We start from the raw sequence: 26,684 nt of genomic DNA, 5'->3' as shown, positions 1-26,684 counted from the left end.
GTTTGCACTGAAAAGCTGAAGCAGTACAGTGAGGTAATTGGAGGGATGTTTTCATCACAGCACAGAACAGGTCTTACTAACCCAGTTAGCAGAGATTTACCATATGGGCTGCAGCAAATTGGCCAGCTGATGTGGAGGCTATAAGCAGGCTTTGGCTATCATCTCCAGGAACATGTGTGCAGATTTAAAGGCCAGTCCCTGGTGCTGTAATGGTCAGCTGACTCCTGATTGGTCTTACTTCATACTACTGGTCTTGAACAACACTGCTTTCATAAATACACCTGTAGACTTCAGGCCATATTCAAAAAATTGTTTGGTGAGCGACCCTGCTCCTCCAAATAAAATGAAATGGACAAAGATTTTCTTTTTTTACCATGTTATGACCCACTTTCAAGAACTGAGAGTATTGTAGGAAATTGCTGAAAATACAATTTCCCCCAAAATATCACTTTTAAGAAACATTTACAAATGTTCATAAAATATTGAAGAGCGCCTTCTTGTGATAAAGTTTTTACTTTGTAAGTAATCCACATCATTTAAAAATAAATTATAAATAATGTCCTCCATCATTTGTAAAAAAAGAAGAAAAAAGATTCTCCTAATCTTATTCAACCATCACTCTGATGGTCATTGATACAGTTAGTTACTATAGCATCAATTGTAAGGTGTCATTTGTATGTTCATTGGTTCAGTTTATCACCATAACAACCTTTGTTACGTGTTCTGGTGGTCATTGGTTTAATTTGTCTCTATAGCAATCTTTAGCTAGTATATTCTAATGGTCATTGGTTCAGTTTGTTACCATTGTAACTTTCTTAGAAACCATATTCATGGCTATTGGTTCAGTTTGTCAACATAGCAACCTGTTGGTGTCATTCTTGTTCTCACTGGTTTAGTTTGTTACCATAGCAACCTATTTGATGTCATTGTTGTGGTCAGTGGTTCAGTTTGTTACCATAGCAGCTATTTTCATCGTCATTGGTTTTGTGTGGTCCCATATTATCAGTTCTTGTTAGATGGCAGCAATAGTTGAGAGTCATTCTGAAGGATATTGGTGCAGTTGTTTCAAGTAGTTTTTTTTTTCCAGCTGTATGTATGTATTTGTATTACTTCAGTGGGCACTAGTAACTGGGGAAATAAAAATCATAGTTTTTGACAGAGAAATTGGTGTAATGTATGAGGCGGGATCTAGCCCAGTCAGTAGAGCACTTATTTAATGCTTGGGTCAAAGGATCGAATCACCTCAGTGGACTCATTCTCTGATTGTGTTTTTTTCCATCACAACCAGTGCAACATGACTGGTATATCAAATGCTGTGGTATGTGCTATCCTGTTTGGGAAAGTGCATATAAAAACATTTCTGTAAGACTATACATTTATGTCAGAATTATCAAATGTTTGACATCCAAAGCCAATGATTAATAAATCAATATGCTCAAGTTATGTCATTAAGCAAAACAAACTTTAACTTTAAAACAACCTTTTTGGTGTAATGTACAATATTATTGGACAATTTGGCACTTTTTTTAAGCGTATGGCCACACTTCTTTTTTTTCTTTTCGGATTACTGATCCGCTGATGTTAATTTTGCCAAAAGGAAAAATAAAATTAATTCATTTTTCATCCAATTTTTAATTTGATTTTCCCACCTACTTACGATTTTTACAGTGGCGGTGTCGGGAAATACGAAATAATAAAAATACAAGCCTTGAAATATAAAGCTAAATCAGTATTTACAAGCCCATCCAATTCAAACTCCGTAAGATTTTGTCGGTGCACTTTCAGCTTCGACCCAGAAGTATTTTATTTGGTGCAGTGCAACCTGGAGTGGAGTGGTATATAGAAAAGTGGAATTCAATCTCATCTGAAACGGAGTGCCGAAGAATCATTCTCTCCCTTGACATTTCATTAATTAATTAATATGTTTATTTAAATTTTATCTTGATGGATTTTTATTAAAAGTAGTACAAAGTATGTTTTGAATGGTGTAAATACTTTAATTTATACCTGACTCCGACTTCGCTGAAATTTCATTTCATCTGTCGACAAGTTCGGAATTTAGAACAAACACATTCAGTATGGCCAATATACGTCACAAAACGTGTTGACGTCATTGTTTTGACTGAAATTGGTTGTATTTTTTAAATAATTACAATTGTGTTAATATCTCACCAAATATTTTCTCAAATTAGATAAAATAAAGTGCACAGTGCATTAAGGATAAGACTGAATAAACACAGCTCCAGTGTTAGTAACATAGCCCGTGTGCTGCTTACGGAAACCCCGGAGGTTATGACATGGCATTGCAACAAAAGAATGGCCGACATGTCAAGTGGCACTACTGTGGAATCCGGGGATGTCTGGATATCTGTTTCAATGTCATGTATCGATGCGCCGATTTGAAATTTAAATAACAACAGGAATTGGGCGAATTTTATTTTAATTTTTATTCCATCCTCCGACATTGCCTCCTTCAAAATAAAATCCGTAATCCTAAAAAAAAAAAAAGTGTTGCTTAAGTTACAAACCAGTGACCTTGTTGGTACTAAACATGATGTCATTGATATTTGGCCAATACACGGATGATGTCTAGTAGTTTTAAGGGTTTTTGTTTATGCCTGTCTGTTTTCACTGTTGAATTTTGTAAAACAAAATGTAATACAAGTTATAGATTTTATAGAATACATAGAACTTTGGTCTTTGAAAATTATTGTGAACATGAATAAAATACTAAGTAAGTAATAGCAATACTTAGAATGTTATGTAAAATTGTTCACATCATTTCTATAGAAGTACATGTATACATACATGTACATATAATTATCAATATAGAAAATAGAAGGCTTTTAGAAATAAAATAGCTAAACTAACAAATAGACTAACAAACTCAGTACACATTATCAAATTTATGTCCCTCGTAAAATAATTTTTGCATTTGTTACTTACCAACAAACATTTGATAATAACTGGTAACCCGTTTATTATCCTCTATGTAATGAGTCCGATGACATGATGCCATAAGAAGGTGACAAGACAGCCCATTTGTGACATAACTACATACATTCAGTGTTTTCAGTGACTGGTGTGTTAGTGGTTACCTCTTGAAATTCACTTGTACAGGTAGTTAAAGAACTTTCAGCGACAGGTTTTGTGAGTGCAAAACCATGTTTACATGTACACATCAACACAATAGGAAAAATAAATTTTGTTTGTCAAGAGCTTTTATTGGGAGTACAAGGTTCAAACAATAACTGACATGGCTAATAACAATAAATAAAAATAAAATAACACAAAACAAAATTAATACTTGTTATTGCTCTTAGAGCACTACAGAAACATTTACCCGAATTACTAAATTTAAGAACAATCTATTTTAGAAACACATGTCTTATGTTTTGTTTATTGCTTATTGCTTTCTGTTTTTTTCAAATACGGCAGGTTTATTTTAAGTGTTAACTGCTATTTTTATTTCCCTCCAGCTTTGTGTACGTGCCACGAGACATCCAGGTCCACCCAGGATCCACGGCTCTAGGAGCTGGGAGCCTCACCTGTCTTTTGTCTTTTAAACGAATGCTTTTCTTACAGTGAGCACACCTGACACGGGTTTTAGTATATCGCAGCAGCTACTGCGTCTGTTAGATAATTGCTTTCATAGGACTTTTACTGAAGACGTGTTGCTAGAATGCAGGAATTTGGCAAGCGACATGATTACAAGAGTAAAGCCTTCCATTTTAGAGGTGCTTCCAAAAATAGAATGCACACTTTGATGGAACCACTCCCTCTCCCTCATTCATAAATTTATATACACTGGTTAGTTCCTGTATATAGCCACCATGGTGCTGTAAACCTTCTGTCATCTATTATTAAACTTGCAGCCTTATAATGATCAACAATATCGTAAATAGTTTAAAAAAAAATTAGTTTTAAGTTAATTGAAAATAAAAATATACCCCTCCCCTCCCCGCCACATAAACAATAATCTGACAGGTGTGATATTTTACCTAAAATGAGTTGTGGTATCTTAGAACTGAAGAAACAGATAAGATCAAAATCAACAAGAGAGAGAAAGAGATATGGCTAACTCCTAGCTAAAAAAACCCATTAAGGGGTATTTTGTATGCATTTTCTATAGACAGGACAATACATACCACATCATTTGATGTTCTAGTCATGAGGCTCTGGTTAAGATGGGGAAAAAAACTTGGGTTTATGAAAGACTTCTACCATTAATTACACTCTGCCTCCACTGGTTTTCTGTTTACATTTTCTATAAGTGTAATATGTCTTTAAAATTTAACTAAGGATCACAATAGGGTTTTACATATAGTCTTATGTTCAAACATACTGGCTTTTAAAAAACAGTTATATACTAAGGATGTAAACAATGGAAGGCAGATGTTAAAAAATGCTCCCCATTCATATAAACATTCTGGCTCAGCCAAGGTGAAATGCATGTGATTTCATACACTGTTACCTTTTAGTATTCGGTTTCTTTCACTTAGCATATATATACAGTAAACTTTCTAATACTAGTACTTAGCATTATTTTTCCACAGAGAACCTGATTTTGGCATAAATCCGACACCATGTTGCTAATAGGAAGAAGTTAAAATGTCAGGGTTCTATTCTATTCTGAAGTTAGTTTTGTTTAAAGACACCACCAGACCTCATCTTTGGCTGTTTGGTGTCAGGCATTTGGTAATTTTTAACAAGTAGTCTGTGTAATTGCCTACCTTTTTGCTGCTGATCTGGATCCTTGTATTAAAAGTAAATTTTAATGTGTAGTGTTTGTTAAGAAACTTTTTTATTTATATTCAAGTTTTTGATACCAAAAAAAAATTGGTACAAAAGCAGGAATTTATTCAGGCATAAAACGGTACTGATCATTAGCCCCATCTCAAATACAAATGCTGCTGAAAATTTGTAATTTTCAGAATATAAATTGCCAATTTGGTGATAAATTATTAACATTTTGGTTATTACAACTTAAGCACATATTTGTTATAATTAATAATGATTATGAATAGCACATACCAACTACAGACAGTATATATATCAGTGCACAGATACTCAAAATTTGGTATATGCATCTGTAAATTGATATATGTATTTACAGTCTGTAATTGGTATGAACTATTCATAAATAGGTAGGCCTGGTCTGTTATAAATTGGTATGATCCATATTTAAAAAATACTATCATATATATATATATATATATATATATATATATATATTATATTAGTATGTGCTATCTGCAGTTTTGTTCTGTTTTACATTTGAAGTTGTCTCACCCGTTGTACAACATAGATATTCTTTGCACTAGAATTGATATGTATGTAACCCTGTCGGTTCTTGAATAATTTGTTTTCAGATTTCTGATTTTATTATCTCACTGGCGGTATCAGGTCTGCCAGTGGGTGTAATTTGATCCTACAAATGTAAAAATAAATACATTAATATCTAACAAGATGGGCGTGTTCTGTAGGACTGCTGTTTTCATCTTGCACTTAAACAAGTACACAGCTCAGATATAACTCGGTGGTAGAGCACTTGCTTGAGGTGCAATACATTATACGATCAATCGCTCATCATGGGTGCAGATTTTTCCCATTCCAACCAATGCTCAATGTTTGATCACCTTTTTTCAAACTATGAAATTTATTACAAATTATTTATTTTTGAACGATTATTTTCTAAATTGCATATAAAAATTGTATTTTTTCTTATTTCCAAAACACATTTACTTTTCTTCTTACGTTAAACCAAACTGAAATTATTTCCAAAAAACATTTATGTAGGAGGATGGGACGAACTGTAAGTGTATGTTAGTAGCTGTGGTCCAACATGTCCTGGGGTGTAGAACAAATATTCCTTTCCTTTAATTATTAACATTCAATATTTAGAGAACAGTGCACTGAAACACCAGTTTTTGTTATACTCACTAAGTTAGTATTTATGTTTGATGGGTGGTCATCAAAAAAATATTGAGAGCTGCTGACATTTTCCAGTGTGTTGTGATTGGTGCATCAAATGCCTTGGTATCTGCTATCATGTTGGAAAAAGGTATATTTAAGATCCCTCTCTGTTAATCGCCATTGTGGCATTAACAGGTTTCTTCTCTGGAATGCTAGACCAAGTGTCACAGTTACATGGGTTACACGGAATCTGGTGATAATGGTCTACGGCACTGTTAAAACAACAGAAGTAATATTAAATATAACAGTTAGTTAAACTTCATGTTCTGAGATACTTTGAAACATTACTGTTAAAATTCATGTTCTGATGTATTAAATATAACAGTTAGTTAAACTTCATGTTCTGAGATACTTCGAAACATTACTGTTAAACTTCATGTTCTGAGGTATTGATAAACATGTTCTGATATATTGTTAAACATGTTTCGAGGTATTGTTAAACATATTTTGAGGTATTGTTAAACATGTTCTGAGGTATTGTTAAACATGGTCTCAAGTATTGTTAAACATGTTCTGAGGTATTGTTAAACATGGTCTAAAGTTGTGTTAAACATGTTCTGAGGTATTGTTAAACATCATGTTTTGAAGTATTCATAAACAACATTTTCTGAGTAGAGATGTTGTTCAAAAGTGTCTTCAAATTTCATGTTCTGAACTAAGGTTAAACACAGTTAAGATGTTGACAGTATACTAAGGCTCTCAGGTTACCACTAAACATTACTGTCTACTGTTGTAAATTCTTGTACACATATATACTGTTTCTGACGTTTGCAATTAAATTATTGATTGGTTTGGTCTGATATGCTATATTTAGTTAAGTGACACTAGTGCAGCTGCATTGAAAAACAAATGGAAAATCAACATATTGTCAAGGTCAGTCCATATTGAAATGGGGAGAAAAGTGTATTGTCAAATTTGCCTTTAAAGTGCACAATAAATTGTCTTTTGTCAGCATTTGGCCACTTTACAGAGGTAAACCATCCGCCTTAGTATGCACAATAGATGTACATGTATTTAGAGGGTGGTTGTTATTGAGGGTGGTCTTTGTGTTTGGTTTTACAGTACATGATTCCTAATAGCATGTGTGATGGGATGCAGATCAGTGATAAAGTGCTCATTTGAGATGTAACATTGTGTTTTCCCAATCCCATCCATGATTCCTGTAACAAAGGCCATGTTGTATGCTGTCCTGTCTGATGGAAAGTTAAAAGTTTGTTTTGTTTAATGACACCACTAGAGCACAGTAATTAATCATCTGCTTTTGGATGTCAAATATTTTGTAATTCTGACACGTAAAAGCCCCACTAAATTGTTTCATTAGTAGCAAGAATTCATTTATTATGCACTTTCCCACGGACAGGATGGCATAGCCTTTAATAGACTGGTAGTGAGGTGCAGTGTGATCTGCTGAGGAGGTTTGATCCTACAACCCAATCACCTCAGGCGAGCACTCTACCAACCGAGCTAAATCCCATCCCTGTTTGATGGAAGTGCATAATAATTTTATGTTATAAATGATCCCTTGTTACTGTTTGAAAAATGTAGCGGGTTTTCTCTGATTACTGTGTCAGAATTACCAAATGCCAATGATTAATTAATCAATGTGCTCTAGTGGTGTTGTTAAGCAAAACAAACTTTAACTTTTTGTTACTGTTCAGTAGGAGTACCAACTACCATGTACAGGAGCAGCAGGTTTCCTTTCTTACTCGGTTGAGCACTCGTCTGAGCTGCTTGCTTTGTAGGATCAAACCACCTCACCGGACCCATTCTCTGTTGTGTTTTTTCACATTCAAACCAGTACCCCATGATGTAAATCAAAGGTCACAGTATGTGCTGTCCTGTTTGTGGGAGAATATATGCATTAAATCTTTGTGCTCTAGTGGTGTCAATAAATAAAACAAATTTTTTTAAAGTTACATTCTCTGGTTAACATATTATAACATCATGTACAAATGTGAAATACAAGCTCAAATGTACTTTTAAAAAAGTTGTGTGCAGATATCGTCAAAAGTATACGCTTGATTCATCGCCTGTGCTGCCATAGCTCGGCAAAGCACAAACGACAGCCTGTTGTCAGTTTCAGTTAACACGTGTGTTTGCCGATTTCAAATTGTAGGGTTCGTCTAAAAAAATTAAAAGAGAAATTACGAAGAACGTTCGGTTGAAGATATGGTACTAGAGTCTTTCGTTAAAACCGGTTTGATCTTGACAACTTATTATCGACAGTCGTACCTTCCTATTTCAGAATTGATATTTTATAAAGTGTTAGTAGAACTTTCAAAGTTTAGTTTGTATACTAGTAACACATTAATCATGTATATATTTTTTAAATAAAATATACTAAAGTAGACAATGAACATTTTCACTTCTTAATTTTATGTGTTAAAATCAACAAATTCAAATAAATATTATTTTGTTTGGAAAGGGTAAAGTTGGGGGGTGGGGGGTGGGGTGGAGGGTTGTTTAATGACATCAGAGTTAAAGCATATTGATTTAATAATCATCCGACCCCATACAACCATAAATAAAATGTGTTGAGTGGGTCGTTAAATAAAACATATCCTATTCTTCCTTCTATCTGCTGTTGGATGTCTAAAATTTGGTAATTTTGACATATAATCTTAGAGAGGAATCGGGTGCATGTGCAGGGGGAGGGTATTGGAGGTCGAAACCTTTACTTGCCCAAGCTTAAAAAAAATTGAAATGTATTTTCTGGAGGAGCATGGCCCCATATAAACAGTCTATAACCCCAACCCCGCTGAAATCCCTGCACACGTGCCTTGGAAACCCGCTACATTTTTTTTTAGCAAGGGATCGTTTATATGTACCATCCCACAGACAGGATATCACATACCATAGTCTTTTATATACCCGCCGATGGGGATCGACCCTAGACTGACCGCACATTTCCAAAAAACACCTTTTTAGATCTAAGTAATGAATAAAAATAACATATATAGTCTTGAAAAATGTTATGTAAATTGAACACAGTACCCTCTTCCTCTACCTCTAGAGTGTTACGTAATTAGTAACACCCCCTTACATGTAACACTGTCAAAATTTCAAGGCAAATCCCCCACCCACCGACCCCTGGAAAGGCGTTGTACCATACCTCTATGGATATAAATATGTTTTGGAGATATGAGACGACCCCTCAATCAAGACAGTTAAATTTGTTAAAAAATTGTGAAATCTCATGTGATCTCTTGTTGGGGAATTCTATACTTGTCAATGAAAACCGAGATCAGTAGGAGCCCGTCAAAAGTGTCCCACTTTCGAAATACTGGCTTTGTTTTTGACCTGGATAAGCCAGCATAGTGAAACCAGTGTGGAGTGCGGCATCATATATGCACCAAACATAATTGGATTTTCTGTTCTATATGCTTAAATAATAAAAATATTCCGGATACTGCCGCTTTAACTTCTGGCAATACTGTTTCAGTATCCTCGCTTGATGCGTGGTCGATGCTGAACAAAATGTTCCTTGTCAATCAGCATCCTACAACTGCTTTATTAAAGGCTGTGGTATGTACTGTTCTTTCCATGACAAAATGCTTAAAAAGATCCCTTACTGCTTTTCAGAAGGAGTAGTCTAATGGCTACAGATTTCTTTCTTCTTTTCTGACAAAGTATGGAAATCTGCATATATGTTTTACGCGAAATAGTCACATTTTAAAATGTGCTGAGGTGTCATTAAATTCCTTTCATTTCTCTATAACAGTCCTTTACTTGAATGAAATGATGAAATTAAATATGAAACTAATCAGTGATGTGTTTGTGAGGATACATTGCACCAAGTGGGTCAGGTGAACTGACAGGAGTGCGTTCATCTTAGGATGGTTAACCACATATATTTTCGTGATTAGGCTCAACTGCGATTCCAGGAGCAAAAGTCATGTACATGTAAGTATGCCAAATAGTGTAAGTGGCTTCATACCAGAGATTATTTTGGCTGTCGGTTTTTTGTAGGTTTTTTTTTTTTTGGTACCATTTCATACACAACATGTGGATATTGCAGATACAGCAGGGCTCTAAATACCATGCTGACTCACATATTATATGGGATACATCATACAGCAGGCAGTGGAAGCCTGAGTTATGATGACTAATTGCACTTAGCATTTATTACTCTTACACAAAAATTACCAAATGTTTGACATTCAATAGCAATGATTAATAAATCAATTGCTCTAGTGGTGTCGTTAAACAAAACAAACTAACTTTTATTACTCTTCCACAATGAAAGAAATAAAATAGAAATATGCATACCCAATAGCCAATGTGTATTTTTGTGCTGGAGTGTCGTTAAACATTTATTCATTCATTCGTTGAATAATATAAGAATAAAACAGGTACAGTCATGTATATGTAGGATATTGTAAATATAGATTGTTTTGCGAGAAACAAAGTACTGCGAAAATTGTGATGGATTACTGGGCGAAGTACTTTCTTTTCGCAATAGTATGATTATTTTCTACAGAAATAAGACACGGATATCAGTACCAGCAGGGCTTCTAGACTATGGTAGCCCAACTCCCGTGGCTAGTAATATTCAGTGTTGGGCTGGTAAATAATTCAATTGCCATGCCCAATGGCTAGTGAAATAAAAAGAGTCAAATGTTGCAGTTACGTCTATTTTGTAAATATGAATATACTGACCCCAGTCCAACCCCTAATGTTAGTATTTTTAAGCTCTATCTCCCTCTTTAGGTGACATATCTGATTATTACTAATATTTAGTAAAAATTGTATTAACTTAAGTAAAGTAGGGCTAGTGAATTTTTAATTGTGGCTAGTAAAAGAAATTAATTACTGATCCCATGGCTAGTGGATTTAAAAACAATTGTAGAAGCCCTGTAGTTACTATCAAAAACACTGCTTTAATTAATTATTAGCCTTTTGTAACAACAAATATTTATTCGATAATTTACAGTCAACTAATTAGCCACTTGAAAATGTTACTCATGACAAGAGTTACTAAACTCACACAGAGCAAACTGGTGATATGTACTCTGTGTACTCATGTCAAACAACATCAGCCTCCCTATTAATTAAAACAACATATGGTACCAGCTTTTACCTCAGCTCATGGCTAAAACAGTGTGCTTGTAGTTTTTGTAATATAATTAGTCGTTGCTTTTTACACGCAGTTTTGGCCAGTGTTGACCACTCGCAATGACTCAATACATAGTATATTTAGATGATGATAACTAGTTTAACGTGCCCATATACCACTAGGGTTTCGAACACGCCCATCCCGAGTCCGACCTCCGATAAGATCGGTGGCCTGACTCGGGATGGAGGGGGGGGGGGGGGGGGGTAGAAACTGGGCAGAATTTTGAAAATAGCAATTAGTAAAGAAGTTAATAGATAAAAAAATAAAAAGGTTACAAGCCAAAAATAAAAAAGAATTGACTGCTCGGCCAAATATTTATATAATTTGGAGCATTTTAGAAGGACAGTCCAAAATTAAATAAGAGAAAGAAGAGAGGATCGGACTATTTAATAATATTTAAAAAAAAAAAGAGTAATTTCGACATAAAATTTTGAACGCAGATCTAAAAGTTTAAAGTCCGATCGATATGTCCACGCGAGTGGCCTCGTTAAGGCCGTTTGGGTGCACAGCATCTACAGGGAGGTGATGTTGTTCCTCTCCTCAAAGTGAGGCACCAGTCTCCTGTAGCTGTGGGTGTTAAGGCAGTGGACCATCTGTGGGTACTGGGCGCCGGTGACGATCTTCATGATTCTGTGGATGGTGTTGTTATCCATGTCATGGCTGAGGAATCCCTGTCGGTAAAGATCATCCCGGCGCGACGTCACTACTATAGCTTCCACTCCCCGTAGTTTGACCTTGTGGATGGCGACCTGGTGGCCATCGGGAAACGTCTTGAAGTTTTCTTCGTAGACCCCGCCTGGCAGTCTGTCGGGGTCCGTGACGTCTCCCACCAAGTACTTAGAGTACTGGCCTTTGATTTTCCGCGCTGCCACTCTCCAGTCACCCGAAGAGGAAGTAGAAGGCCGCGTCTTGGCTGGTTGGTCCTCCGGGGGGGTCACGGCCTTCCTCTTGACAGCCCCAACATCCAGAGTCGCCGTCGCGGAGTCCCCCATGGGTGGGGGTCTCGACGCAGACGAACGACGAGCGGGAACAGGTGACGCTGGTCGCGGTGCACTGGTTGGCTGCTCCACTTCCCGCATCTGAACAGTCGGTCCGGCTGGTTGGCGAGTCGCCTCCCGTCGATCCGTCCGGTTTGGTCGTGGTGGGGGCGGCGACGCAGACGGGACCGCCACTGGCGGTTGAGCCGCCAGCTTTGTCCCCGCCTGAGCCGCCCCTGGCGCACGTTTCCTCTTCCTAGTTCCCTTCCTCTTGGCTGTAGCCGCGTTGCCATACACCAAGGTCACGGTTGCCCGTGACCCGGTGTACGCGACGCGGTACTCCAACAGCGATCCATAACTAGCGATCAGTCCCCCCAGGTGGGGGGGGGGTAAGTTGAGAGCGCATGAAACCACGTCTAACTTCATCGCTGGCCAAACTGAGAGTCTCGTATATTTAGAGTATTTAAAGTACACCTTAGGTAATGGAAATTTTTACTTGAAAACAAGACTTTCTAAGTCCCCAGGTTCCAATTAGAATGACTGAGGCCTGTTGCATAGTCTTCACAATACCTTAATTTACCAATTTGATACTTTGATGGATTGTGGTCCGTTGCATAGAGGATTTCTAAATGATTCCAGAATTCCAATTCTGGTACATTCATGAACTTGAAGAGTGATTTATTGCATTTAATGGTGGTTGTATTGTAACACCAAACTGGGTTACCAGTTAATTGTGCCACGTTACCGTAACAAGTTTACACACAAAATGATGAGTCTACTGTACTTTAATGCATCATAGTAAGTTTATCGTCTGTTGTGCCATATCCGAGGAACAGTGCACAATGCAGCATTCGAAATAAGCACTTGTCCGTTTGTCCCAACAAGTAAAAATTTACTCAGACAAGCATAATTTGTCTTAGTGGTTATCCGGTGGACAAGTAAAAATAGTTTTTTTACAAAGCAGTATCAGAATTTTTAGCAATTGTTGTACTTTAGAGAAAATGAAATCAGCGGTGTCTCATTGCAAAATATTATACAAATATCGTCGATTGAGTTAAATAAACATGGTCTTGGTAATATAATAGTCTTAGCTCGTAAATATTCGGAATACCTCAGAACTTCTCGGCTGACATAAATAATTTATTTGATTGACAAATTATATTCGATACCATTCGTATTTTCTTTGATTTTTGTGAATTACTGATTGTCATCCATAATAAAGATAAAATGAAAACCTGTTTGCCTGGACAAGTCTCAGGGTTAATTGTCACTCTACTGTACCTTCACTCCAGCTTGTGTTGCGTTTTTGACAAATGTCAATTAAGCAACCAAAGTTAAATGGAAACTTTTAGTTTGAAGTAAGTAAAGTACACTTTATTCATGATGTTTATCACTAGCTTTGTTATTATTAAGTTACTTGAGTTGCGAACGTGATTGCAATTCATTTACATCTCGTAGGTCTTTCCACAGTGACTGGACAGTCATGAATTTGATATTTTAGTTGTTAAGTTTTTAACATGTATTTAACAAAATAAATTCTTTGGCTTGGATTCGTGGAAAGATGTCGACTATTTCATTTTCAAATGAAATTGCAACATGTCTAAAGTTGGACAAAACATCAACTTGTTTGATGATGAAAACGCACCCCGACCTCCTAAGCCAAGTGCTTATAAATTGCATCATTTTATCCACATTTGAGTGTAGTTGTTATTTGACAGTTTTTTACTTTTTCCATATTTAATTGTGAACAGAATACAATAAAGACTTTTACCTTAATCCAAAGCCCTGTAACCTGGATACCCATTGAACGAACTTTGGCCCAATTAGGCTACTGTTCAGAGGAAATACACTGCATCATGTAAACTTGTATGTACTAGTATATGTAACAGTACATGCATAATAAAGGACAACAGCAACATTATTTTAACATTTGGTGACAGGTTATTTCGACAAGAACTGCCAAACAATTATTTCCAGGCCTTCAGCTGAAAGTGAAATTTGAAAGCCAGTGACTTAGTCTGAAGGGAATATTCTCAAGAACAATTTAAGTGGTTTTCATTGAATCCTAAACAAAAACACTAATTTTTTTATACATGTTAGGCTATTATTGTTGTCTCTGGGAATTGATTTTATGGTATTCAACCTAAATGGTGATTGTTTATTTTAAGGTTCACATAAGATGCTGTCAGAAAGGCTGATTAATTTTGAATAGGGAAAGATATACTTTTTAATATTTTGTACAATGTTTAATCTGTTTTCAGAAATATATGATTCCGTTGAAAACGCAGAGTAGCCTAGACGACGCGATCGTGGACAACATATTTTACATGATTCCCGAGATCCTCACACATCACTCCATCTACCTGGACTTCCTCGACAACGTCTGGAAACACTGGGACAGCGCCACCAGCACTGTTGGCAACATCATCATCACCATTGTATGTAACGCTGTAGTCTAGTCTCCTCTTTCTATTCAGTTTTCATTTGTTTATACTTATTCTCATGCTTATATCCACTTAGGTTCAAGCACGCTGTCCTGATAACACACCTCTGCTATATGGGCTGTCTGTCTTAGACCGTGTATTAATGGTTAGTTTGTTAGTGGTTAGTGAGGGAGATGTCAGTGTAATGGCCTTACTGAGCCAGTGGGGAGATGTCAGTGTAGTGGCCTTACTGAGCCAGTGGGGAGACTTCAGTGTAGTGGCCTTACTGAGCCAGTGGGGAGACGTCAGTGTAGTGGCCTTACTGAGCCAGTGGGGAGACTTCAGTGTAGTGGCGTTACTGAGCCAGTGGGGAGACGTCAGTGTAGTGGCCTTACTGAGCCAGTGGGGAGACGTCAGTGTAGTGGCCTTACTGAGCCAGTGGGGAGACGTCAGTGTAGTGGCCTTACTGAGCCAGTGGGGAGACGTCAGTGTAGTGGCCTTACTGAGCCAGTGGGGAGACGTCGGTGTAGTGGCCTTACTGAGCCAGTTGGGAGACATCGGTGTAGTGGCCTTACTGAGCCAGTGGGGAGACGTCGGTGTAGTGGCCTTACTGAGCCAGTGGGGAGACGTCGGTGTAGTGGCCTTACTGAGCCAGTGGGGAGACATCGGTGTAGTGGCCTTACTGAGCCATGGGGGAGATGTCAGTGTAGTGGACCACTGAATTGTTAAAACTTGCTCTAGGTGGGTGCCAGTACCAGGATGCAAACCCGTACCTACCAGCCTTAAGTCCAATGGCTTAACCACGACACTACCAAGGCCGGTGTTTGTTTTCATTTATTTTTGTATTTGAAATCCACTTAAAGTTGAATCAGACTGTCCAGGGCTATGTATCTCGGCTATCTGGGGTGTCTGTCCAGCATAGAGATTCATTGTTAGTGGTTACTGAGAGAGAACAGGGTTCTAAAATAAGGCATGTCTGCTGACCTGATACTTGTCGTTTTAGGTGTAGGACAAGTAAATTATTCTAACCCCTTGTTCTGTTGGATAAGTCGACTGAAAATAAAAATATGTTGACAAAATTATAATTTAATGTCATGCGTTTGACAGTTTTGTTAAAAATGATAGCAGATGTCTTCCTGTGTAACACATATTGCTTGAACAATCACATTTGTGATAGGACAAGTTAAAATCGAGAAGCAGGTGTTCTACAAGACATGTTCGTGTTGAGAGTGAATGTAAATCCCAGGAGAAGTTGGTGTAGTGGCTTTACTCCTCACCATTAAGCTGGGAAAATTCACTCTGGGTTGGGGTTAGTCCTAGGATGCTAACTTTGTACTAACCAGTCTTGTTTCTGATGGCTCACCAGAGGTGCCTGTGTCACAGGATACAATCACCTCGGTAGATCCATTCCACTGATTGGGTTTTTTCTTGTTCCAACCAGTGCATCACAACTGGTCAAAGGCTGTGGTATGTACTTTCCTGTCTGTGGGAAAATGCATATAAAAGACCCCCTGCTGCTAAAGGAAAAATGTAGCAGGTTTCATCTGATGACTGCGAGTCAGAATTATCAAGTGTTTGACATTCAATAATTATTGATAATTTATTAATCATTGTCCTGTAGTGGTGTCGTTATTTCTGATGGTTTAACCACTAGACCACCATAGCCAGTGTTAAAATATATTGAGAGAGAGAGAAATAAGGGAACACTTGATACTGTAGACTAAATTTCAGTCACTGTTAGAATTTTATCTGTATGACAGATTAAAATGTAATAAAATGTAATGTGCGATTGAATATCAGTAGCATGGTTAACTTGTTGACATTGTGGATGAGAGCTTATTCAAATGTCATTAATATGCGATTGAATGTCAGTAACATGGTTAACGTGTTGACACTGGATGAGAGCTTATTCAAATGTCAGTAATGTGAGGTCGAATGTCAGTAACATTGTTAACTTCTTGACACTGGATGAGAGCTTATTCAAATGTCAGTAATGTGAGGTCGAATGTCAGCAACATTGTCATAAGGGTTTATGTGAATGTCAGTAACAGTTAAAATCCTGACACAATGTATGAGGGTTTATTTACAACTCTTTTTCTGTTGGTGAGATTCCTTATTTCTTTCCATTAGTATGTTTGATTTCCTTTGCGTAAATAAATGGTCTTTCTTTAACATATTTGTATTATTTTGTTGCAGTTTTCTAAGCAGACTGTTTTAGAGAGTTACCTGTCATTTGTTGAAAACTACAAGACTTCAGGGAGAGTCATTGAAAATGCTCTCTCAACCAAGTCTTCTATCCAGAAATTTCTTGAGGTATGTTCTAAAATACAGCTGCCACATCTTTCTGTGTTATTTATAAATACTGTTTGCCCAGCACTAAAGATAACTGAATTTTTAATGTTTTCATAGTTTCATAAAGAATACACAGTCACATCATTGCCAAAGGGCACTTTATTCTGGTGTTTCAGACGAAAGGCTGTGGTATGTGCTGACTAGTCCATGGTGAAAGTGCATATAAAAGATCCCTTGCTACTAATGAAAAAGTCTAAGACTACATGTCAGAATTGTCAAGTGTTTGACATCAATGGCTGATGATTTATACATCAATATGCTCTAGTGGTGTCATTAAACTTTAACACTGGTTTTGCATCTCACAACCTTTCCAGACTATAATGTTGAGGTGCCATTAACAAACATTCCTTACCTTTTTTCATCAGTGTTGTAAGGAAATAAGGTATGGAAATACCACTGAGTAATGAACTTTGGCACAACCTCGCAGTTTCTGCGGATTTCTTATAAATATTTAATTTTTGAATTTGTTTAGGAACAAGAAATAAATTTAGATGTAGAGATACAGCAAGACAAATAAAATGTCAACTACATACATGTAGTTTCCCAGGACATCCTTCAGTACATTCCTCTTTTTTGTTGGCAGCAGTGGGTTTCCTGTCTTATTGTCTCTGTGATTCTTAACCCTATGTCCCAAGCCAAAATATCCAAAAATAAAACCATTTGTTGAGTGCATCGTTAAATTAAATAAAACATTTCTTTCTTCCTTCATTTCATTTCTCTTATCTGAATCCTTTGCATTTCATTTACATAGCAGTAAGGATACATCTGCTTGAAGGATACTTGATCCTGAACTGGCTTATGTTGTAAAGCCAACAACCTCCTAATTATTAATTCCACGATTACATTGCCCCAATGCAGATTGATTTTCTGTGTGGTGACTGGGCTTGGCAAATGTCAAATTACCTGCCATCTCGGGGAAACGGCGACGAAATTAGGATTACTGGAGAAAAGAAATGGGCTGCACGTAGTTACTAAGATTATTGTACAAAAACTGAGACAATTAAATAAGCTGTCTGGCTGGGAATGGATTGACAGATTCATGTGGGCTTTCCAAATAGCTGATAATTACTTTCTCTGACGAGATACATAACAGTGTTGAATATTTGACTCTGGTGTCGTATGACTTAGGGGGGTCTGCATGAAGCTGAAAAATATTTATTTCAAATTTTACAAAATTGATTTAGTATTAATAGTATTGTAAAATAGGTACAATTATGGTTTATTAAGTCAAAAGTTTTGCCAACTGAAATATGAAGCTGAATTTGTCAAATATATTTTGCCCAATTAATAATTCACCTAAAAGTTAATTGTGATAACTGCAGGCATGTCTGCAGAAATGTATGCATGGGTGGGGTGTATGTGTGTGTGTCAAGACTGTGGTAAGTGAAGTTTCCAGGGGGTTGAGTCATACTCTCTGCAAAATATATTTAAAAAAAAAATTACTTTGAGAATGGGGGTTTGACCCCAACCCACAAACATGTCTGTACCAGCATATTTAATGAGCTATTATTCTGTTTCATTTTCGCTAAAATAAACAAATTAAATACACCTACACATTATTATAAAAAACCTTGCCAGATAGCTAACAGTGTCTTTTATAAAGCTGAGGAACACTTTAAGAACTACTTTATCTTCAAACTTGGTTCAGTGACTAAAATAATAACTCTGTGTATGTGTTTGTGTATATAGAAGACTGACGGACAGACAGACAATGAAAAGTAGGGTCTTTTCACCTTATTTGTTACGGTATGGTTATTTTTATGACAACCCAGCAAACAAATACGTAACATCTATATCAGTAAAGATTGAAAACAATAAATCATTTGTACGTGACTCTATTGGCATCTATATCACCTAACAGAAATCAATTGTAAGTATCTTCATGATGACATACATCAACTACAGATCTCATTTTAGTTATATATCTTACCCGCGCACCATTCATCATAGAAATGTTGTATTTAAAAAGGACTTGACTCTTTGATTAACACTGATAGGCAGTTAGACTGCGTGTCCAGATCTGTTCTAATTGTATTGATTTGTGTTCCATCATTTCACTGTGTATCTGAGAGATCCTCTCTCATATCATTTCAGAACTGTCAGCGCGACAGTGGCAGCAAACTGTCGATAAAAGATCTCATTGTGCGACCCATCCAGAGGATACCGAGATACGAACTGCTGATACAGGTTAACAGTGATAAATTTTACGTCACTCTCTCATCATTTGTTTCTTGTCATATCGCTAGCTATGTCTGTGACTAACAACAGAACTTGTTATCTCCATTACTTGTGAAAATGGGAATAGCTTTTTTAGTTGTTTTTTGGGGGGTTGGGGGATGTTTGTTGGGGTTTTGTGGATGGAGACAAAATATATAAAGTGATGTATAAAGTTATATATTTTTTTTTAAATAAACGAAATTGCTGTCTTTTTGGATTAATAAACAAATTAAACATTAAAACTTAATTTTCTGAAAACCATGATTTTGGACATAGTCATTTGCAGTTGTTAGCCAGTGATACCTTGATTTTTTTTCTTATTTGTATTAACATTATTTTAAGCGTAATAAAAGACGGTCAAACTCATTATCCCCACCTCTGTAATCTGGAGAACCCACAATAAATTGTGGTCGAGAAATTGTCCCATGGCATAGTTTTCACCAAATATTGTGTATGTCTTGAACTATGGATATCTTGAGTTTGTTAGTTTGGTTCCTTCAGCATTGAGATAATACAATCGGATTAAAATTAGCTCTACTGGTCTACCAGTAGATATAACAGCATTGTGTGGACTCCCATGTCCAGGTGACATTTCATCTATAAATAACAATTTAAATATCGACCACTTACACTTCGCCTTTTATAGCATTATTCAGGAGCATACAAATTCTAAAAATATCGTGTGAGACTATGGGGGAAAAGTGTAGTAATAAACACTGAATTGTATACTAGTATAAATGGATTATATGGCTATACCATCCCAGGTTTTTTTTTTTCACCTTGAAACAAATTTTATATAAAATTTTATCTTGAAATTAATTCCCGGCATACTTCATAATTCACCTGAATCATTTTGTATACCCTCGGCATAATCCAGAATGTTTTCAAATTCTTTTCAAATCACTGGCATGATTTTGCAAGTAAGGTTTTGATTGTTCGAATGAAAGGTCAACTGGACATGAGGTCCAACGGGGTGCTGTTAGATCCACAGGTAATAGTAATTAACCAGTGGATCTAATTTTAACTAGATTGGAGATAATAGTGCACTGTAGTTTTTAATTGAATATTTTAAGTCAAAACTGTTTTTATTCACATGATATTGCACATATTACATGAATACCATGATGTCGGCAAAAAATTTAAAATTCCATAATCTTCTCCAGAATTTTAATTAAAATTTTACTATTTTTGTACATTTTCTTTTTTTATCATTTGAAAATCACATAATACAGTGAAACTCCTCTAAACCAGATACCCTCAAAACCAAGCAAAATATCTGGTTTCAAAAGGTGTCTGGTTTAGAGAAGTTCTCTTCGATACAGATATTCAGAAGATGTCAGTGAAAAATATCTGGTTTTGAGGGAATTTTGGTTTACAGAGGGTCCGGTTTTGAGAGGTTTCACTGAACATGTAACCAATATACCGTTGAAAAGAAATAAGAGATCACACCAACACTAATGGCAAAGAGTGACTGCAGCCAGTCCTCAGCCGTAGTGTTATGAAATCAACCATGTTAAGGGGGCAGGACGAAGGCCAGTGGTAAAGTGCCCGTTTGATGCGTGGTCGGTCTGAGATCGATCCCCTTCGGTGGTCCATTGGGCTATTTCTCGTTCCAGCAAGTACACCACGACTGATATATCAAAGGCCGTGGTATGGTTATCTTGTCTATTGGATGGTGCATATAAAAGACCCCTTGCTACTAATGGAAAAATGTAGCGGGTTTCCTCTCTAAGACTATATGTCAAAATTACCAAATGTTTGACATCCAATAGCCGATGATTAATAAATCAATGTGCTCTAGTGGTATCATTAAATGAAACAAACTTCAATTCCACCTTACCGACATTCAGTCCACTTACATTTCTGTATTTTATACAGACATCATGATGCTACTAGGGAAATAAATTTGATCTCCAATACCAAGTGTTCCCTTATTTTTTTCTCAGTATACGTATGAACAACTGAGTTTGTAAGAAAGCATTTTCAGTGATTACTCCCATCAACATTCCCTAGACACTTATCATTTGTAGGTTTTTTGTTTTTCATTGAGTAACCTTGAAATTCTGTTGTTAGAATAATATGTTTTTACTGTTAATGAGATAGACGAAGGGAAATAACTGTTAAAGTAATGACTTCAGTAAAACCTTCACTGTATGTGGATTTTTTTAAAAACCTGCATATATATGAAATTGGATCTGCTACAAATTAAAGTAGCTTTATCATCCTTTCAGATAACTGGATTTTATAAAGCCATAATAAAATGAATGATATAGTCCTTCCCACAAGGAACAACTTTTTTTCATACAAGTTATATATTTCAGAACCAATTGATTTCTAAGTTGCACACAAAAATAGTTTTTTTTTGTTATTTTCAAAACACTTTTACTTTTTTTCTTACGTCAAACCAAACTGAAATTGTTTACAAAAAACATTTTATAGGAGGATGGAACAGACTATTGATTTTCAGTCAAATGTTTTTTAAAAATGAGGCCAGGTGGTGATATTATTTTTATTTTACATTTTCAAGATATTGGAAATACCACACATCAAGCATTATATAAATTTATGTTTCCAGGCTTGTACCGAAAAATGGGGTCGTTCCTTTATCATCAGGGTGGGTGGTAATGAAAATCTAAAGTCTGTCCCACGGGGAACGCCTTTTTTTCATACTAAGGAATTTATTGCAAGTTATTTATTTCTGAACCGATTGATTTTTAAGTTGCACACAAAAATAGTCTTTTTTATTGTTATTTTCAAAACATTATTACTTTTCTTACGTCAAACCAAACTAAAATTATTTACAAAAAACATTTTTGTTATGGGTTAGAACGGACTATAGCTTTTCATCCAAATGTTTTTCAAAATGGGGGCAGGTGGGGAAATTTTATATCAAGAATATATATATATATACATGCATGTTTACAGGAATTAAGAAGAAAATTTGCCAAGAAAACAATTTAGGGTGTGCCTTTATCCTCGGGGTGGATGGGAACGAAAATCTAGAATATATTTTAATATGGCTTAAAGCACCACATTTACGGTAACATAACTATCTAGTATTATAACATTTGTATATTAATATTTCAGCGATTACTGGACAATACCCCTAGGGATCACCCTGACTTTGACCTACTTCAACATGCTGACAAGGTGATGCATGACTTGGCCATCAAGATCGGCACACTGAGTGAGAACCAGTCTGAAGAAGATATGCAACAGACCCTGAAAAAACTTGAGTTACTGCTCATAACAGACGTAAGTTTCACAACAAACCCTGAAGAAACTTGAGTTACTGCTCGTAATGGATGTAAGTTTCGCAACAGACCCTGAAGAAACTTGAATTACTGCTCATAACAGATGTAAGTTTCGCAACAGACCCTGAAGAAACTTGAGTTATTGCTCATAACAGATGTAAGTTTCTCAACAGACCCTGAAGAAACTTGAGTTACTGCTCATAACAGACGTAAGTTTCGCAACAGACCCTGAAGAAACTTGAGTTACTGCTCATAAAAGACGTAAGTTTCGCAACAGACCCTGAAGAAACTTGAGTTACTGCTCATAACAGATGTAAGTTTCACAACAGACCCTGAAGAAACTTGAGTTACTGCTCATAACAGACGCAAGTTTCGCAACAGACCCTGAACAAAACTTGAGTTACTGCTCATAACAGACATAAGTTTCGCAGCAGACCTGAAAAAACTTGAGTTACTGCTCATAACAGATATAAGTTTCGCAACAGACCCTGAAAAAACTTGAGTTACTGCTCATAACAGACGTAAGTTTCGCAACAGACCTGATAAAACGAGTTACTGCTCATAACAGATGTATGTTTGATAACATTCAAACACACTCTACTAAGGAGTGGGATGTCAGTCTGGTAAAGTGTTTGAAGTGTGATGGGTGGTAGGTCGATCTTCCTCAATGGACTCATTTCTTTCCTCCCCATACTGTCCCAAACAGAGCTCTACAACTGACTATTGAAAAGTGCATATAATAAATCCCATGCATCATTTGCGATATAGCAGTAGCCTATATGATAGCAGCAGGTTTCCTCTCTTTCTCTCTTAACCAAGTACTGAAATAACTTATATTACACATGAAATAGCCGTTGTTTAAAAATGTGCTGAGGTATTGTTAAACCAATATTTTTTTTCTTTCATTCTCTACTCAAAACGAGCAAGTGCACCACGACTGGTATATTAAAAGCTGTGGTATGTGGTATGGCACATATAAAAGATCCCTTACTACTAACAGAAAAATGTAGCGGGTTTTTCTCTAAGACTATTTGTCAGAATTACCAAATGTTTGACATCCAATAGCCGATCATTAATAAAACAATGTGCTCTACTGGTGTCATTAAACAAAACAAACTTTCTACCCCAAACGTGAAGTACATTTTCTCATAAAATTATTGCAAAGAAAAATTATATTCATCAGTATCATGTTCAGGAGGAATGATTTGACTAGTTTTTATCCTGTCATATTCACTTACATTTAGTAAAACCAGTCTGGTTAGTAACTGTAAGCACTTGGCATGCCTAAGTCATTAGATTGATAGGACATGTCTCATATATCCCTGTATAGACCTATCAGTTTGCAGTGACATAGAAAGTCATGATGTAAATACACTGAAGTAATTACGTTAAAAGTTACACACTGCCATTAATTACTCCATGCAGTTCAATACCATTTCTATGTCGGAATATATTCTGTAAAAAATACAACAGTGTCGAGAGGGTCATGTGACTACTAATTTTAGGGAGTGCTCTCAAATGACATGTACCGTGTAAAAAATCAACATAGGTCAACCACACATTTGTTCAATTAATGGCCCCTATGCCTGACCACCGCGTTGTTTTGCTGTTATACAAGTGGCACCATACCACTTGCACGGTTGTTATCAGTTAGTACTACATATAACAAGTTACTTCAAACCAATGGGTTATTTAAATACTACAGAGGTCAACCTACATGTAATCATCATGCCAAAATTTCAAAAAAGCATATCAGAATTTTGTAGTATTTGTTTTATGAGAAACTATTTCCTAAACCGGACTGCATTAAGCTGCTACAGCAAGTAACAATGCAATAAATGGTGGTGTGTTTCCTTAACATCAAAACATCACTCCAATCATTTGTTTACACGATTGTCTTTCACATATTAGAGTATAGCAGACAATTCATCCTCCCCACAAACCACCCCCCCCCCCCCCCCCCCCCCAAAAAAAAAAAACACCCCACAAAAAACAAACGTTTTGTAGGAACATTTAATTTGCATTATTACAGTGTTGTTCAAATTGCATATTTACAGTAAATCATGATGATTTATATGTTTTGGTAACCAATAAATCAGTCTTTTATTAAAAACCTCATCCTTATTTTCAGTATTGATTATTTGGTTGATTTATGTCTGTGTTTCCGTACATTAATAAAGCAAGAGAACATTTGTTTGAGTTTCCATTTCAGTTTTTATTTTGATTGCACAAGGCAGAAATTAGATCTAGCATAGTCTGATTTGAAAACTGTTTTCCATATGTCTGTCTTGATCATTTGTAGTTATAGTTAAAATTAAAACATTCCAATGTATTACTACATTTACTGGTATGTAGTTGTCAAAAGTTTTACTTTATATTATGATTTACTTTATTTTGTTTTTGTATATTACAAATTACTGCTACTGTATCTCTTACTAAATTAGTTTTATTTTCAACTACCTTTGTGTATAGCAGTTTACTTTTATTGGTATTTTATTTTTATATATTACAAATTACTAGTACTGTATCTTTTACTAAATTAGTTTTGTCTTCAACTATCTTTGTATATTGCTGTTTACTTGTCTGATATTTTTATTAACTTGTTTTCAGCTTGCAGTTCCAGACAGGTCATACCTGCGACATGACATGGTTCAAATCTTGGTGAGTGGCATTGTAAGTTATCATTTTTCATTCTAAGCATCAACGTTCCTTCTTCGTCATGTTGCCTACATGCCTCAAGCTGGCATGACTTATTGCACTTGCAAAATTTGTGGCTTTCAGATTGCAGTGTCTTCACAATGTGGTCTGTATAATCTTACATTTAGACCTTTTCCAAAATGGAAGTAGGGTGAGGGGGCTTTTTATTTTGTATTTTACAAAAATATTTCTATAAATGTTTTCTATTGAAATATGTACCTTAGCATTTCACCATCTCAATACTGACATCATCTGTAAATAAAAACTAAGTGAAAGAACCAAATTTAAATCCAGTTGAAGCTAATAAATAAACATAGAATTTTATACAAAGCAGTACCAATAAGAAATATTCCTTAACATAATTATAGAGAGAAGTTACAAAGGATATACTTCCATTACATAATTATGATTTAGATTAACATAATTATAGACAGAAGTTACAAAGGATATAGTTCAATGACATAATTATGATTTCGATGAACATAATTATAGACAGAAGTTACAAAGGATATAGTTCAATGACATAATTATGATTTCGATGAACATAATTATAATACAGTTACAGAAAATTCATTTCTGATTCACAGTTTGAGGCTGAGCATCTATCTTTGTATAATACATTGATTAACTGCATGACAATATACTGGAAACTGCATGGCACAAACTGTATGTCACGTGATTTGTGTACTGTAAATAATGTTACATATACATTGTGCAAATAACTGTGTCACATGTGATTTGTGAACTATAAATAATATACATTATGCAAATAACATACACTACATCAATATTTATGCACGTTCTGCACATGGATGGATTTGTTTTTTGTATGCATGAATCCATCCATCTATCCATCCATCCATCCATCAATCTATCTATCGATTTATCTATCCATCGATCCCTTGATACAGTTATTCTAACACTGGAAATCGAGTATAACAGTCATTACATGTTTGGTACATTTGTAATGGCCTCTGATCACTAGTAACAAGTGTTCTTTCTGTTCAGACATATTTCTACACTTTATGTACAGTATCCACCTGTTGTATAACAGGGATATATGAAAGTTGTTACCATCCTCTAGCTAAATCTTAGTAACACACAACTGTAGGTGACAATGTCTTTGAATTTTTTTTGATATAATAAATGTTTTTAATGCACATACCTAAATGCTAATTTAAAACAACCACCTAAATGCAGTTGAAGAAAAATAATCAAGGATAATTTTCGTTGAAACATGACTGAAAAATGAATTGTTGGTAGAATTTTGTTTGAGCCATTAATGTAGGTAATATTTTGTTTGAGCATTTAATATGGGTAATAGGAGTCTATTAATTTATTTTCTTGCACAGGCCACAAAGTACCATTGTTGTATAAGTTTATCAATATATTTTTGTCCACAGAACACAGTATCAATGTTGTATAATTCTGTGAATGTTTTTCCTCTACAGAACAAAAAGGACCAATGTTGTATCTGGTTTTTCTCTGACCTCATTATCATCAGCAGCATCAAGAGAAAAAGTGGACCGGTCACACGGAAAGTTTCCATCATTCTGTAAGTAAACATTTAAAAAAATCTCTATAGTAGCTTTACATCGCTATTAAAAGTTATTCTGTGTGAGAACTTGTACCAGGACACAAACCCAGTATCAACCAGCCTAAACTACCACTA

The 26,684-nt window shown here is 35.8% G+C and overlaps 1 protein-coding gene across 2 annotated transcripts in view; it reads left to right on the top strand.

The window, feature by feature from the left end:
* Positions 1-26,684, top strand: part of LOC121375253 (rho guanine nucleotide exchange factor 17-like) — a 131,599-nt gene that overhangs the window by 77,935 nt on the left and 26,980 nt on the right. The window contains exons 3-8 of one of the 2 annotated variants that reach the window (XM_041502589.1): positions 14,331-14,507; positions 16,689-16,805; positions 18,939-19,031; positions 22,149-22,316; positions 24,926-24,976; positions 26,464-26,567. In XM_041502589.1, coding sequence (XP_041358523.1) covers positions 14,331-14,507; positions 16,689-16,805; positions 18,939-19,031; positions 22,149-22,316; positions 24,926-24,976; positions 26,464-26,567 — 710 coding nt within the window. Of the gene's footprint in view, positions 1-14,330; positions 14,508-16,688; positions 16,806-18,938; positions 19,032-22,148; positions 22,317-24,925; positions 24,989-26,463; positions 26,568-26,684 lie in introns of both variants that reach the window. The other variant, XM_041502588.1, reaches the window with a different exon arrangement.

This window comes from Gigantopelta aegis, chromosome 6, assembly GCF_016097555.1.
Source record: "Gigantopelta aegis isolate Gae_Host chromosome 6, Gae_host_genome, whole genome shotgun sequence".
Lineage (NCBI taxonomy): Eukaryota > Metazoa > Mollusca > Gastropoda > Neomphalida > Peltospiridae > Gigantopelta > Gigantopelta aegis.
This window is presented reverse-complemented; position numbering and strand designations above follow the sequence as displayed.